At 49.5% G+C, this 15,074-nt stretch overlaps 8 protein-coding genes across 8 annotated transcripts; 3 read left to right on the top strand and 5 right to left on the bottom strand.

The window, feature by feature from the left end:
- Positions 1–321: 321 nt before the first annotated feature.
- Positions 322–1,422, bottom strand: N7487_006344 (holocytochrome c synthase CYC3; the record flags this gene model as incomplete). Its single annotated transcript, XM_056874091.1, has 3 exons — positions 322–571; positions 627–1,288; positions 1,345–1,422. 3 exons carry the CDS (start codon positions 1,420–1,422, stop codon positions 322–324), a joined length of 990 nt encoding a protein of 329 aa, XP_056731811.1.
- Positions 1,423–1,752: 330 nt separating this feature from the next.
- N7487_006343 (uncharacterized protein) lies at positions 1,753–3,980 on the bottom strand (the record flags this gene model as incomplete). The annotated part of the gene is made up of 5 exons (XM_056874090.1): positions 1,753–2,551; positions 2,616–2,740; positions 2,798–3,108; positions 3,208–3,675; positions 3,929–3,980. The coding sequence occupies 5 exons, from the start codon at positions 3,978–3,980 to the stop codon at positions 1,753–1,755; spliced, it is 1,755 nt and encodes a 584-aa protein (XP_056731810.1).
- Positions 3,981–4,403: 423 nt separating this feature from the next.
- Positions 4,404–5,416, bottom strand: N7487_006342 (ubiquitin-conjugating enzyme E2; the record flags this gene model as incomplete). The annotated part of the gene is made up of 3 exons (XM_056874089.1): positions 5,346–5,416; positions 5,201–5,280; positions 4,404–5,127 (listed from the first exon to the last, which is right to left on the bottom strand). The coding sequence occupies exons 1-3, from the start codon at positions 5,370–5,372 to the stop codon at positions 4,404–4,406; spliced, it is 831 nt and encodes a 276-aa protein (XP_056731809.1). The 5' UTR covers positions 5,373–5,416.
- Positions 5,417–5,601: 185 nt separating this feature from the next.
- On the top strand, positions 5,602–7,447 carry sam50 (SAM complex subunit SAM50). The gene is made up of 4 exons (XM_056874088.1): positions 5,602–5,662; positions 5,741–5,857; positions 5,942–6,128; positions 6,182–7,447. Exons 1-4 carry the CDS (start codon positions 5,630–5,632, stop codon positions 7,384–7,386), a joined length of 1,542 nt encoding a protein of 513 aa, XP_056731808.1. The 5' UTR covers positions 5,602–5,629; the 3' UTR covers positions 7,387–7,447.
- A 308-nt stretch (positions 7,448–7,755) lies between these two features.
- N7487_006340 (transporter YIP1) lies at positions 7,756–8,857 on the top strand (the record flags this gene model as incomplete). Its single annotated transcript, XM_056874087.1, has 2 exons — positions 7,756–8,103; positions 8,255–8,857. 2 exons carry the CDS (start codon positions 7,756–7,758, stop codon positions 8,855–8,857), a joined length of 951 nt encoding a protein of 316 aa, XP_056731807.1.
- A 275-nt stretch (positions 8,858–9,132) lies between these two features.
- Positions 9,133–11,439, bottom strand: N7487_006339 (putative ubiquitin fusion degradation protein (Ufd1); the record flags this gene model as incomplete). The annotated part of the gene is made up of 1 exon (XM_056874086.1): positions 9,133–11,439. The coding sequence occupies one exon, from the start codon at positions 11,437–11,439 to the stop codon at positions 9,133–9,135; it is 2,307 nt and encodes a 768-aa protein (XP_056731806.1).
- A 525-nt stretch (positions 11,440–11,964) lies between these two features.
- N7487_006338 (uncharacterized protein) lies at positions 11,965–13,880 on the bottom strand (the record flags this gene model as incomplete). The annotated part of the gene is made up of 5 exons (XM_056874085.1): positions 11,965–12,018; positions 12,088–12,180; positions 12,234–12,281; positions 12,353–12,424; positions 12,477–13,880. 5 exons carry the CDS (start codon positions 13,878–13,880, stop codon positions 11,965–11,967), a joined length of 1,671 nt encoding a protein of 556 aa, XP_056731805.1.
- Positions 13,881–14,547: 667 nt separating this feature from the next.
- Positions 14,548–14,754, top strand: N7487_006337 (uncharacterized protein; the record flags this gene model as incomplete). The annotated part of the gene is made up of 1 exon (XM_056874084.1): positions 14,548–14,754. The coding sequence occupies one exon, from the start codon at positions 14,548–14,550 to the stop codon at positions 14,752–14,754; it is 207 nt and encodes a 68-aa protein (XP_056731804.1).
- Positions 14,755–15,074: the final 320 nt, after the last annotated feature.

The raw sequence follows: 15,074 nt of genomic DNA, 5'->3' as shown, positions 1-15,074 counted from the left end.
TTTCTTTCCTTTTTGGACAATGATGATGATGATGATCTAGAGGAATACACTTATCCTTAAAGAAATCTACAAGGAAAATGAGAAACCTGATATTTGGGGACAAGGTAAAATTAATGCAAAGATATCATCATCATGTGTCTTTTCATAGACTAACGGAAAAAAAGACTAACGTTGTGATATAAAAATAAGACAAAGAGGGAAGAAGATAAACATCGTACAAGCACAAGCGAAGATAAGCAATGGAACGCCAGCGCCATGCCTTCGAATAATTACAGAGTGGAGAGAAGCAGACAGCCTGGTGGTTGCAGCTGTCAAGCACTCTTAGCGCGAGGCCTGTTCACGAACAGCTGCGCCGCTAGCCCTCCACCAGACATCACCTCCCCACCTCATTAAGCGCTCAACAGCAGCTGTCGGTGTATCTAAAGCAGGGCGGATATCAAGGTGGAAGACAGGAAGTCCGTGGGGATCTGGATCCCCAGAGTAGTAATCGATCACGTATCGAACCTCCTTCGGGCCCGAAGGTGTCTGACGGATGACATACCAATCGTGACGGTCAAATGGAGGATTTGTCCTGTTGGAATTGGAGTTAGCATTTTGCTTCTAAATACCGCGAAGAAAGTCCTTACTCAAATTTGCTTGGGTACGCCCAGCTCAGTGCCTGGTATATCTGTGCCTTGGGTGACCACTCTTGTGGCCGACCTTGAAACCGTAATAGACGAGGCTCGGAGGTCAAATCGAATTTACCATTCTCGTCTGCATAGGTCAAGTCCATGCTCAGGTTTTCTTCGCCGCGGCGGCAGTGTTCCCATCCAGACTTGAGACCCTTGGCGAATACGCGCTCCCATCCCACGATTTCATCCCAGGCGCCTTCGTTCAGGAAGTTATGCACTGCAACCATCGACTCCACTGCATCCTGGGGTGTGTCTGTGTGTCCTTTGCGCAGCATGGCATTGTACATCTGTTGCGGAGACGGATACTCCCAGTTGCCTTCACCGTCGCCCCTTGGGATCGAAGAGCCTTCGCGCTCAACGGGAAGGTCAACAGTTTGATTAGCGGCGCGCTCTTGGGAAATAGATGAGAACATGTAGTTCAGAGGATTAAGCTTTGAGAGGGTGGAGGGCTGCGGCGCGGTGTCCATGGGTGGCTGCGGTGTTTGCGCCGGTGTTGATTTTGGGGCCGAGTAGAATGGAGAATCTTTCGATTTCATGGGGCAGCTGCTGGGGAGTTCAGCAGCAGGTGCTGGAGAGGGTGAGGGCTTCATGCCCGATTCATGCATCGGACATCCCGGCTTTAGATAAGAGTCAGTCTAGATGATCAACACTGTACAGGATGCGCAAAACGAACTGGAGGAGATGCATTTGAGGATGCATGTGGGATTGAGACTGCGGAAGTCTGCGGAGTGTCTGCCCAGAACCAACCCATTTTAAAGTATGAAGCAAAGAAGCAAAGAAATTTTTATGGTAAGATCTAAGGCGAAAGCAAACGCGATAAAAGACCGGAGAAAGCGGACATTTTTCTTGATGACATAACGCTGCCACGTGATAGGCTGAACTCAAAGCGGTGAAATGTAAACAAGTCATCCATCGATCTATAGCGCTGGAGGGCTTTTGTACTTCATCTTTTCATATCTTTTCATATCTTTTCAATGCAAATTTGTATACTCCGCAAGACCCATTCCGTTTAATTTCTTTGGTTTATTATTACTATTACTGCTGGGTTTGTGTAAAATATACAAGTGCCCATAATTGAGAGCTAAGTAAGGGAGAGTGCACCCGTTCCAAGAAGAGATGAGAATTCCAGTTCCTCCGACTCGGATATAACAAACCCAGTCATCGCTTCATCCCAGATAGAGCGCCAATTCAAGCTGTCCAAAGCTACAACAAAGAAAAATTCAACCATATGTTTCGAAATTTGCTCCCACGACTGCCATCCACATATCATTGCGACACGGGCCAGCCGCTCCACAAACCATTGTCTCTCAGGCTGTCCAAGGGCACCTTGGGCTCCGACGAATAATGCCCAAACATAGAGTCCACAATTTTGATTCGGTAACCCCACAAGAAGAGACAATTTGCAGCCATCCAACGCTGTCTTGAGATGTTTCGTAAGGGCTCGACCCAATCCAGACGATGAAGGTGAGACAATCAGGAAATGATTGAGATAACAAATAGAAGCCACTCGAGTGACTGCTTCGATTGGATGAAGATTGGGCTCCGGGTTAGGGGAGCCTTCTGCGTAGATGTAGCTGAGAAGCTGATGCTCTGCTTCGCAGTTGAGAATGCGGAAAAAGTCTTGGTCACCAGGCTTAATGACCGTAGGATTTGTCTGATAAGTTATACTAAAGAATACCATGTCACGAAGCACACTTATAATCTTCAATAAGGCGGGACTGAGAAATTTATTGGCAGAAAATCCTGTGCCTAGTCTGTTGAGAGGAGACGGAGCCAGTGGTCTGATTCGCTGTTGGATCTCCGAAGGGATTGGCTGTGCATCCCAAGTTAATGGAAAAACAGGTTTGGTCATTAGGCCCGAGGCGGCTTTGATGTCGGTTCTGTTTCATCAACCGTGAGCGGGACTCAGAGTAGAGAGCTAGAAACACACGGAAACGCACGTACGTGATAATGGCAGACAACATAGAAGAAGAACGAATACTCTCATCTGTTATTCCACCCCGTAGATCAACCATACTTTTAAGTCCTGTTAGGTGAGTATGGACCTCGGTGAACTCTCCGATAATCAACTGTGACATGTTAGCCCTGCAACACTGTATTCCGACATTCGGGGATAGAATCCATACCGAACCAGTGAGGAGATTGATGATGGTATCAAACGCTTCATTGCTGAGTCTGCGACTCGGATCCCGTACTTTTGCGCTCATCTCTTGAATGGACTTTGCTCTCATCATACAATAGTCAGGGTCGTTGGTAAGTACGGAGTCCCAATTACCCGATCGCTGGCGTTCGATAACGGCTCGATGTGCAGCGCACATGCTCATCAGCCCAAAGAAACTACCGGGATCCGAGAACGAGGATCGAACCATTAGTTCCATCTCTTGATTTGAATCTTTGGTTGTGTTCGGAAAAGTCATCGGTACAAATATGGTTTTCCCTTCGCCCTATAGTCAGCTCTAGTTCTGGGGAGGCGCATGCAGTATGGACACCTAAAATGACTAGAATAACAGGCCACGTTGAAATGAGCAATACTTACAGTAGTACACCAAATGTGCCACCATTGACGGGAGCTCACTGGTACCGGGCAACGTAAAGAAAGGATCAAGAAACCACGATGTAGGTGGACTAGGATTTGAATGGAGAGGCAAAGGATAGCCAGCACACCACCTGACAGGACGCCCACGATAAATTGAGGCAAACCCGTCTCCGGTGTCTGTGTCCAGGATGTAAGATGCAGCAGAAGACTGGGATGAAGCCCTCAACACCAGTCTTTGTTCATCTACTTCATTAGCGGCAGCCTTGGAAGTATCGGATTGTCCGCGATTCTGTCTGGATGTTCGTTTCAACCCAGCAAGTCTCTCCCGTCGGCGTACATCGCGCATAACATGAGAGCGAATAGCCTTGCGTGCATTGACATCTTTAATCCTCTTAGAGGTCAAGTCATCGTCGTGATCGATGAATGTATAGGAAGGCCGATCCAGCGGCGCAGGTTTGGCCTTGGGTTCTAGTCGGGTACTTCAGTCCAAGTTCTTGACAATCAAGGGGGCTCTCTTTTGGTGCAACTCTGACGCTGCTGACTGATTGGGGGGGGATCCATAGACAAATGGGAAACAAAGAGCCATATCACTCAAAACGGATGCGAATTTGACCTCAAAATGAGGCAAAAGATCCCCCCGAAAAAAAGGCCAACGGGATTCAGGGTTCAGTAAGGCCAAATTCCCCAATATTAAGGTATATCAAAACCAGAAAGCACTGACCTGAATGGGTATGCCGAGGCGAACCAAAGGTGAAAGGCTGCAGATGATCCATCCGAAGGCCAAGGCAAGTTCGGAATGCGAAGGGAAAGAGACAAAACACAGAAGACAAACCAATAAAGAAGTGGATAGCAGGCTATGCAGTTGGGTGAAGGCGGATTTAGAAGAGAAAAGGAGTGTAGTTACGTTGCCAATGTTGCCAATGCGGGGAGCACAAGCCCGATTCAGCGCAAATCGTCTGGGATGATCCGGTGCTCAATGGTGTAACCTATTATTTGGAAAGGTTCTTCAAGTATTCAATAAATCTCGAGACTTGATTGTCTTGGAGAAAACAAAAACCTCCCCCCATGGCACCCAAATAATGCTTGAGAACCCGCTAAGGACAGGGACAACAACAACAAAAAAAAGCCTAGGATAAAACATGAAGACAAAGGGTATTCTAACATAAAGAAAAAAAAAAAAAAAAACTAGTTCAATCTCATGCTCGCATATCACTCAATAGTCGTGAGATCAGGGCATAGCCAAAGAAGACAGCAACACAAATCCAGATTCGGTTTCGTCCGGCCCAGCCCTGACCAGCCTCTCTCGCAACGTGCCCACCGTCCACAACAGATCCGATTCCAGGAGCACTGCCGTTGGGCCGTCGACGTAAAGCACTTGTCTCTGGGGAACACTTGGCAGGCGCATCAGGGTCAGGCAAAATCTGGCCGGTGGCGGAATCAATACGATGCTCTTTCATCCAAGTCCAGTTTTCCTGGTCGAGTTCGGGCCATTCTGTGCGGAACTTCAAGCCTCCATCTCCTGCCTTGACATTGTTGATACCCTTAGAAGTTCGAGTGATGCCGGCAGTGGCGCTAATATGAGAACCTCCTCCGGTCGAGTTCCACCACCGAGATCGCGCGGCAAGCACTCTGCGCTCACTTTCCGAGCCACTCACACTTCCCGTGGTCATCTCTTCACTGGTCATGAAAGAGAGAAGACCGATGAGAATGGTGGAGACTTCCCAGGCGGGGTTGAAGGATTTCGGGTGGAAGTCACTGATGCTTAGACAGAGTCGAGTGGAAGGCTGGAATCGGCCGCTGGGTGTGTGCATGCGGATGGCGGGAGGAGCGAATGGGTACTCTGGAGGGAAGATCAATGTACCCCAATACTGTCCATTTTCATAAGGAGTTCCCGGGGGTCCAGTGAGGATGTAATGCCACCTAGCGCAGGTTAGCTTCGGAGTTCTGCGGCAATGCGGCAATGCGGCAATGCGAGGGGATGTACAATACTTACTCAAGGATATTAGTCTCAGATGGATGGGTCACAATAAATGGCGTGGGATCTTTTTGGATATTTTGGTATTCGCGGGTGAGCTATAGTAACCATTGTTAGACACTATTCATTGATAACGGATTGGCTTTGAGGTCTGGCAACTTACCCGTTTGAAAGCCGCTTTTGTCGCCATCTTTGGTGATATAAGTAGAAGCGAGAGACGTTGCAAAGCAAAACAAGACAAGTCGGTGTTCTATGAGCACCCCAAGAAAGCGAAACCGAGGAAAGAGCTTGAGAAGTAAAAGAAGTTGCGGAGTCAAAAGATAGATTGTCGCAATCAGGCGCTCACGTTCGCTGGGTCACGTGATGGTTCCATATCTCGCGGGTTCGGCACGAGCACCCCGATCTGTTCCCCGGAGGCCAAAAGTTCAGGCCATTGCAGCCGCAAAAATGTCTTCCTCTTTTGCTGAAGGAGACGAAAGTGTCAGTGCATATCTCAGGCAGCTCATTAGCTGCCTAAAATGTTTAGTTGACCCTTTATTAACTCTTATCCGCTTCTAGGTCTTCGAGCGTTTGCAACAGCGAGCAGACCCCAAGGTCTTGGAAGAGCAACAGCAGGCTGTGAATGAGCGCATGCAAGCTATTTACCAAAAGGCCCAGAACCGACTTGCTGAATTGGTATGATCTTCAAATCCTAGACACCGATGACAAGCAGCTCGCGTTTACTTGCGGAGTTCCCCGGCTGATCGCGATATCTATTAGATCGACGAAAACTCGACCTTGCCCTGCACCATATCCTCTGTTCAAGTCACCAGTGCCCCTCATACTCGGCGAAGCTTCCTTGAGCGCAACTTGAGCCCGCTTTTGAGTGCAAACAAGGGTCGGCCGTATACACTGTCCGAAGCGTTGCGGGAAGTGTCGGCTACCGCAGATAAACTTGGACGTTTCGGTATGAGATGGCAGGAAAATATCAATCATGGGTGTCTACTAACATAACCTCAGATTTATTCCACCAGCCTATTTCGGTCTACTTGGACGAGTCGCAAACCCAGGATGGCATGCGCAACATCGATGTCCATCTGGCGACGCGAGAGAAGTCCCGCGTGCTGATGAAGACTGGAACCGACTTGGGTAATGCTGAGGGCTCAGCCTACGGTAATCTTCTCTGGCGCAATGTCTTTGGAGGCGCTGAGACTTTGAACTTGAACGCTTCGCTCGGTACCCGGACACGGTCCGCTTATCAGGCTGCATTCGAGACTCCCATCTTGGGTGATCCCGATTTCCGCCTAGAAATTGGCGGTATTGCAAGCTCCACCCAGAAGTCTTGGGCAAGTCACGAGGAGGTTCTCAAGGGTGGCTGGAGCAAGCTCCGATGGATTTCCAAATCAGGCCACCGTCACGAATTTGGATACAACGGTTTCTGGAGACAGCTTACTGGCCTTGCGGAGAATGCCTCCCCTACCGTCCGCGCAGATGCAGGCGACAGCGTAAAGAGCAGCATATTCCATAGCTGGGTTAATGACCAGCGGGACAATGCCCTTCTGCCATCTCGTGGTTACTATCTCAAGGCCTTCAACGAACTGGCCGGATTTGGCCCGCTCAAGGGTGATGTCTCATTCTGGAAGTCGGAAATTGAGACACAGGGTGCCATTCCTATCCCGATCCCAGGAATCAAGGGTGACAGCGGCGTCAGTCTTACCACTGGTTTCCGCGCCGGTCTTCTCTGCCCTCTTGGACTGGAGTCCAACCCCGCCCCTCAACTTTCCCGTGTCAATGACCGCTTCCAGCTTGGAGGACCTACTGATGTCCGTGGATTCCGTCTCTGCGGTCTCGGTCCTCGTGAAGGCGTTGATTCACTAGGCGGTGATGTGTACGCCGCCGGAAGCGCCAATCTGCTGTTCCCGCTTCCCCGACTTGGTGCTGAGAAGCCCGTGCGGTTCCAGGCCTTTTTGAACGGTGGCCGCTTGCTTTCTCTGCAAACTTCACAGAAGGCCACTCCTACCACTAATGGTGAGGTGCAGGATGCCCTGGTGTCAACTCTCTCTGAATTACAAAACGGACTGCCCAGTGTCGCAGCTGGCTTCGGTATTGTGTATGCCCACCCTGTCGCTCGCTTCGAGCTCAACTTTTCCTTGCCTCTGGCGTTGCGAAAGGGCGAAGAAGGCCGCAAAGGGCTCCAGCTGGGCATCGGTATCAATTTCCTGTAAACATTGATAAGTAGATTTCTTGCGGGTTCAACCATACCGTATACATTGTTTTACCAATTCCAATCAAGTTCAAATTAATATTAACATTCTAAATACCAAAAAGAAAGAAAGAAAGACATCCTCTGTTCAGTGTATGTCAGTGTATGTCACTCTATAAGATGCGAATTTGAGTTTAGTTCGCTGGGCCCGGGCCCGCGGGCGGGCCGATTAGACGCTTAGTCATCCGTCCATTATTGAGGCCATTTGGAGCTTCGAAGCTCTACAACAATCTACATCCTAGCCAATCGCTACTATCCAGGAACTCCAAGCACGTCCCTCGTTCAAAGCAAAAACTAGCGATCTCCGCTCCTTACGCCGTCAGTTACGGCAATGGCCCAATACTATCCACAACAGCAGGGCTACGCCCCCCAGGGCTCCGCACCACAGAATCTCCAGTTCTTCCCCTCGTCCTACTCCTCGGTTTCCGGTCACACAACCCCTTCACAAGCACCTTATGGCACTGGCTTTGGCGGAGCTCCTAATCCCTCTGCGCAGGCTTATCCTACCGGTAGTGGGTATGGGGGTTTCGGGTCCCCGGCCGCTGGCGTCAGTGGACGGATGGGCGAACAAGGCGGCTTGAGGACGGGTTGGTTGGCTGCGTTTGGGACGGAGGGGTACGATGGTGAACCACCGTTGCTTGAGGAGTTGGGTGTTAACTTTGAACATATCCGGACCAAGGTTAGTGTGTATTGATTTTATGAGGCGCGTTCAGGAGACGTGGGGTTCTGGGTCTTGCGGGTGGCTTTTTTTTTTACCCCAGGTTTAATTTAATTGTAGTCCTGGTCAACAGTGAATACCCGATGTTGATGCTAACAGTTTCCTTCTCTAGACTCTGACTGTTCTGAATCCCTTCGCCTCTATCGATAATCATCTGATGGACGATAGCGATCTCTACGGAGCTCTGCTCTACATTGTCTTATACGGCACTTTCCTCCTCCTCTCGGGAAAAGTGTTCTACGGCTATATCTACGGCGTCGCCGTTTTCGGTACCGTCGCTTTGCATCTGATCCTCAGCCTCATGTCTCCCGCTCTCGACACTGTCCCAACTCCCAATGCCGCCGACCCTACCAATTACAACCCCCACCACAAACCCTCCATGTCCGGTGCCTCGGCCGTGGGCCATTTCTCTGCCACTCTGACCTTCCCTCGCTCGGCTAGCGTGTTGGGCTACTGCTTCCTTCCTTTGGTGCTTACCAGTCTCATTGGTATCCTGATTCCCATGGACACTATGTTCGGCTATCTCCTGACCATTGCCGCTGTTGGCTGGTGCACATACAGTTCGTCAGGGATGTTCTGCGCTGTGGCGCGCATGAGTGGCATGAGGGGTCTCGTGGCGTATCCGTTAGCTCTGTTCTATGTTGTTTTTGGAATCATGGGTATCTTCTCTTCGCGCGGCATCGGCTCGCTGGCTGCGAAGACGGGCGCGGCTTGAAAAAGCCGGGCGTTGGTTGATACACGTTTTCTGTCCATGCATTGCATGGGTGTGGCCCTTGAGGCGAGTGACTGCGATGTCTAGGGTCTTAATTTTAGACCAGCCTTTGCATTTTAATCATGAATATTATGAAATTCCAGCTGTGTTTATACATCATTCATTATGCATTATCAGATTCGTCTATCTTAATGGTAAGCTATGTAGGCCTTCACTTAATACAAAACAAGCCCATATTCTCATATCAAATCATGTCTCTAGAGCCATACCTAGAAAGATCATGTACTTGTTGCGCCCTGGGTTGGTGCCCATTTAGACAACCACTCTCTTGCCTTTTCCAAATCGCCACCCGCGGCTTCCGCTGCCGCAATACACCATGGTAGATCATACACTTTGTCATTCCCTTCAGTGCTCTCTGCTGCAATCAGCTCTGCGAGGTTGCGACGGTGTTGACTTGCTTCATCAGCACAGAGGTATAAAGGTGCCGTATTAGGCACATCCGGCTGGATGTTTAGAGCTTCGACAAGTGGGCGTGTCAACTTCATGATTTCCACCACACTCATCGTGGCTGGAGGATCAGAATCAGATGCCATTTTCTGCTTCGCGGTTTTGCAGTACTCGTTCTGACACCAGGGCTTGCCACATCCGGTCATCATCTGGGAGAGATATCGGCGTTCAATGCGACGACGAAGTGCTTTGCCCTCTGGATCGTAGGTGTCAACATACAGCGGTCCGAAACAGAAACTGCACAGGCCAACAGACTCATTTCCGGTTTTGTTTAATGTCCTGCCGCAATTTCTGTTCATACATGTGCGTGGCGCGGGTCGAGAAAGGCGTTCCAGGTCATGGTGACGGAGATGGGTGTTCATGTCCCGTAATCGGATAATCTTATTACACAGATGGCATTCGGTGGTGCGTCCTCCATCCACCAGTTCGTGTGGAGTGAGGCCGGAGAGCATCACCTCGGGATCGCGGAAATCAGGGTCAGAATCGCCTTTCTGCGGCACAAGAAGATGGCAGAACTGGCAGAGAATCAACTTCCCGGGGCAATCCGTAGTACGATGATGCGCAAGACTAGGGAGTCCGTCAAAATCCCCGGCACAATCGATGCATTGGTGGGTTTGGTGGAAGATAGCGTCATGTTTTTCTTTGCTTGCGGCATCGTTGCCATGGGCGGAGTCTTGTGGGCAGTGCCAGTGGCCTTGCCACTCTGGAGAGCGTTTCTGGAAGACATTCTGGCACTGCGGACATAATATATTATTGCGGAGACAGAAGTTCTCGTGGAGAACCAGTGTCCGTTCGGGAACCCATTGCTGGCAGTTCTTGCACTGCACATCGCCAGGTTCGTGAGATTCTTCCGTCGCATTATGACTATCCGATGTGTCCAATGGATTCACTGTAATCCGCAGGTGGTACTGTGATGGTGACTGCCGCTGTAGATCCGAAGATTCAGATTCAGTGCTTGGAGGGTCGGCGTGAACTGCTATATAAAGGGCCTCGGCATCTTCCATAACCACATTTGTGGGTCGAAGATTAAATTTCTTGGGCGATTGGCTCGAGAAATCCCCCAAGGCATGCATGTCCGATCTCGGTCGACTTCTTTGGCGAGTAGAAAAGGGACTAGCAAAAAGACTCACTTCCAGGTTGTCCGTAGTAAGCTCAATTTGAATAGTATCCTGGCGGTTCCAATCTCGAAGCTCATAATCCACATATTCCCCAGGCAACACTTGGGCAGTGACATCTTCTCCGATGCTGAGGATACCACCGATCGAACTGCCACTAGTTGTACCCGGCGCACGTGAAGCCTTTTCCAATCTCTTCTGTAGCGTTTCTCGGGCCTGTTCCTCTGACAATGCAACGATGTCAACTTCAAGGTCCGTATCCACCACGCATATTCCTTCGCCCTCGGGAAACACCTTATCCACCAAGAATCTGAATGACTCGCTCCGGGTACCCGGCACTGTCAGAAGCTCGCCCGTCGTGAGGGTAGTAAAGTTGTCCCGTAAGTATCTTTCCAAAAGAGCCTTCCAGTCTTCAGGATCGTATCCAGCTTCCAGCGGGCGGAGGCGAACATAGGTGCCCTTCGGGAGTTGCTTCGCATGTATTGTGACCGCGGGGCCAGTTCGGGGTGAGGTTTCCCTTTCTAGTTGGGACACAGCCAGGTCTTGTGGTTCGCCATTTTCGCTCAAGAACGCTTCATCCTTGATATCGAGAGATTCTCTGAGCAATGTACTCAATGCAACTTCATTCTCTTCGGCGGAGAACTCCCGGATGCCCGCATAGATAAACCGGCCATTCAGAGGATTGACAATGCGGAATATTAACGGGTGGGGTAGTTGCTGCTGACGTTGCTCGACCTCTTGACGAGCGCGCGATTCGGCAGCGAAGGTGTGGTGGTTGAAGGGATCGAATGACGAAGTAAGTACACGAGAGTTCCCGGAGGGGACAGCTTGAAGCGGAGCGGCAGCTAGTAGCTGTTCGAGCGCAGACTGCGGTAGAGTGATTTTGTCACCGGTTAGTCGAGGCGCCCGCTCTGGGGATGCGACGAGTAACTGAGATGACCAGACTAAAGTATCTTGAGCCATGATGGATATTGATAATCATTAGAGAGAGAATGCATTCTTTAATATGAGAATATTCCAAGGCGGGGACGGATCGCAATAGCGCCGGAAGATGACAAAAATCAAATCCCTACAATGTAGGGCACACCGCTCCTCTCTCCGCCTATATTGTATAGTCGACGACGGAGTTTGATGAGATCTTCTCTTAACTCTGTTGCTTTGGTCAATGATTAATTTATTTATTTTAAATATTACGATCAATACATATTCATGGCTTTGTACATCTTAGCCTCCATCAACAATGTATATACATCTACATCTTTCCAAAGTTATGATACAATTCTGCCCGTCAAAAGCTAAATTCTTTTGCCAGATTGGCCGCTAGTGTTTACTGTAGAGCCGATAAGAGATAAGAGTTTCAATTCTGGAAGCCTCCACGCTTGATACTTCGCTTTAAAATCAACTTCATTACATATCCATGCATCCGTATGCATCCATGCATGCAAGAATTCAAGTCGATTACCAATAATAAAGAAATTTAGACCCAGTTTAATAGAAGTCGCCACGCATTCGGCCTCGAGCACTGGTATTGCACCAGTCGCACTGCGGGGCAGATTAGTATACGCTCTCATTCAATCATGGGGACTTGGGTTAATAAAAGACAACACGTACCAGTGTCTTCGAGCATCCTTCATTATGCTGAATGCAATAATCCCCCTGGCAGCCTTGGCATGTGTGCTGGCATTCCAGCTTACAGGAAGCACACTACATACTTGGGTTAGAAAGAAACGACGTCCTAAAGCCGGGGAGTTACTCACAGTTGGGCCACATTCCCAGCAGTCTTTACTTACACCTCGTTCCAACCTCTGCACGATAAAGATCAGTGACATGAACAGTTGGTGGAGCAGATTCAATCTTTGGTTCAATTGCAACATACCTCACGTTCTTGCAGTTCAGCAGCACTGGCGTGGACTGCAGTCTGATGCGGGGACAGGCTTACTCGGACAGGCTGTGGGTTTGGAAGACAATTTCCACAGAACCATTTATTGCACCGATGGCACCAACAGTTGGTTAGGCAGTCCGTGCAGCGGGCAATGAGGACCGGATGCTGACCTGGGATTAGCTCGGGCCGTTTCGCTGCTGCAACGCTGGATGAGTGCAATGGCGGGGGGGCTAAGCATCGGAAATTGAATATCTGGGGACTGGCTCCAAATAGCCGGACCTTCCGGGGAACTGTGGCATCCGTCACATCCACGGGGCCCAAGGGCTACGGTGGCCACGGCAGGTCCAAGCAACGGAACCTCAGTTGGGGTGCCTTCCTCCGCGGTCGAACTGTATAGATTGGGATCATGTCTCGGGCCACGGCAAAGAGCAGCATCGAAGGCAATGACGCCCTCGCACTTCTTAAGCACCTGGGCCCAGCCTTCCTCGGGATTGTGCTTGAAAAGCTTCCCTGATGCGCTGTACCACTCGTTTTGCTGCTCTACCGAGGATTTCACGGAGACCCCGTCCTCCCGATCAGAGTTAGATGGAGTTTCGCTGGGTGTCCGCGGAGTCCCCACACGGGTTCCCCACCAGTCTCGGTACCGGGGTCGTGCCACTACCCGAGTGCCCATGTGCATGGGCGAAAAATGATAGATACCCTTTACTCGCGGTGTACCCGCAGGGCGTGTAGGCCGAACAGCATGCTGAATGACCTGCATGAGCTTACGTTCGTTGAGATGGCGGCATTCGCGAATTGACAAGATATTGACGTTAAAGCGATCCGTCAAAATGATATCGGCCACCAGATCAGCTGGCACCGACACTCCGTCCAAGATGAGAGTGCGCACATCTTGCAGGAGACCTCTGCGCTCCAGGCTCGTAAAAATACGCTTCAATGGGGCGGAATAGATCTCGTCCTCTGTTTGGGAGTCGTTCTCCGCTTGTGTTATTGTAGGAAGTTCAGCACCCCGGCAGCGGGACAGATCTAGATGCCGAAATACATATGGCGTCCGAGTGATGACGGTATGTAAGCGGCGTGAAGTTGAGCTCAACGTCATCAACGAGGAGACTGATAGATATGGTGCCATCTGGTCGAGGATCAAGCTATTGCTCAAGATATCCTCTAGTCCCGTTCGGCGAGGGGGCACAGGTTCTATCGATTGCGCCTTTAATACCACCCGTTCGGGTAGTTCGTGCACGACAGGCACCAGGCCAAGTTCCTTCAGCGTCAAGCGGCGAGACCCGTAAAAGTCAGGGGCGCGGCCGATGAGGTCCTGTCTGTAAGCAGTCATGGCGCCTACGGCGATATCATCACCCCGGCATCCAAAAGGTGAGGCATTAGGTTGGATATCCCGGAGGGCAGCGCGGGCTTTGACCAGCTCACTTTCCAGGAGGTTGATTGTGGATTGTAGAACGGCAGGCATAGCTTCCGTTCTCTTAGGGTCAATGGCAAAGGCTATAGAAGACCACAGGTCGGACATAGTCCGGTAGATTTATAGTGCCAGGGAATGGAAATTGAAAGTTAAAGTTGGGGAAAGTATAGAGAAGGTGGGGGGGAAGAAGTTGGAAGGGGGGAATGAAATAGTTTAAATGAACCGGGGAATCGGATAAATACAATTGGAATCGTCTGATCATTCCTGTGTCAGATATTTAAAGGGAGGGAGAAAAAAGGAAAAAAAGAAAAAAGAAAAAAGGGACAAGGAAGTACTCCGTACATTACAGATATAGACCTAAGGTAAGTATAGAACCAATGGAGCTGTGGAGTTGTGGGGACTCTGGGAAGATTCCATTTCTAGAAAAGATCAGATTATATAATACTATGTACAGAGTATAATTATGTACCTATAGGCGGAGTATACTATGTAGGTATACTATGTAACTAGGTATACTCCGTACTATTACGGAGTATAGTCTAATTGGATTGAGTAAATGGGAAATAAGATAACACTTGAGCCAAACCGTAAATGGACTCTCGGTCAAGTAAATGACGGTCAGCACCAAATTCAGCTTCCTCAACTCCGTACTCCGTACTCCTTATGTACATAACATAGTACCATACGTAGGTAGTATAATAGTATAATCGTATAATAACTAGTATCATCCCATTTAATAAATCTAGATATCTGATATATCTTGGATATTATTATCATGATTTTCAACTCTAACTACAATCATGTCTTGGCCGCGCAAGGGAGAAAGGGTGATAAGAAGTACCAGTTACCTGGGAAATACTTCCCCAAAGTATGGGGTGAACCAAAGTGGATCAAGTACCTCCACCGTCCCAAGTACATGGGCGCTAGTCCAGGGACGTTGGGAAATGATCCGCTGGTCACGCGCAAGTCTGCGTCAGTCTAAACCGGCAAGGGGATGAAATGTGTTTGTCCAATGGGGGTTAATAGTCGATATTATCCGATACTTAGGTAGATTCTTACTACTCCGTACTCTTAAAACAATTCACACCTGGGCAACTCTTCAACGTGGAAATTTCTAGATTGATACATTCCCCAGTCCAGATATATACTCTACGACGGAGTACATTTTCGAAGATCCTTTCGGGGACTATTTTTTTTTTAAAAAAAAGAACCCCGCCAAGACAATAGTTAAGAGATCCCTGAATTCCGCGCCAAGGCCAATTGAGACATCTCCGATCTACACGGTCCGCAGCATCATGCCAA

Source organism: Penicillium crustosum, assembly GCF_028827405.1.
Source record: "Penicillium crustosum strain IBT 35664 chromosome Unknown utg000002l_segment0_segment0, whole genome shotgun sequence".
Classification (NCBI taxonomy): Eukaryota; Fungi; Ascomycota; class Eurotiomycetes; order Eurotiales; family Aspergillaceae; genus Penicillium; species Penicillium crustosum.
The sequence above is the reverse complement of the archived record's forward strand: the minus strand, read 5'-3'. Positions and strand labels throughout refer to the sequence as shown.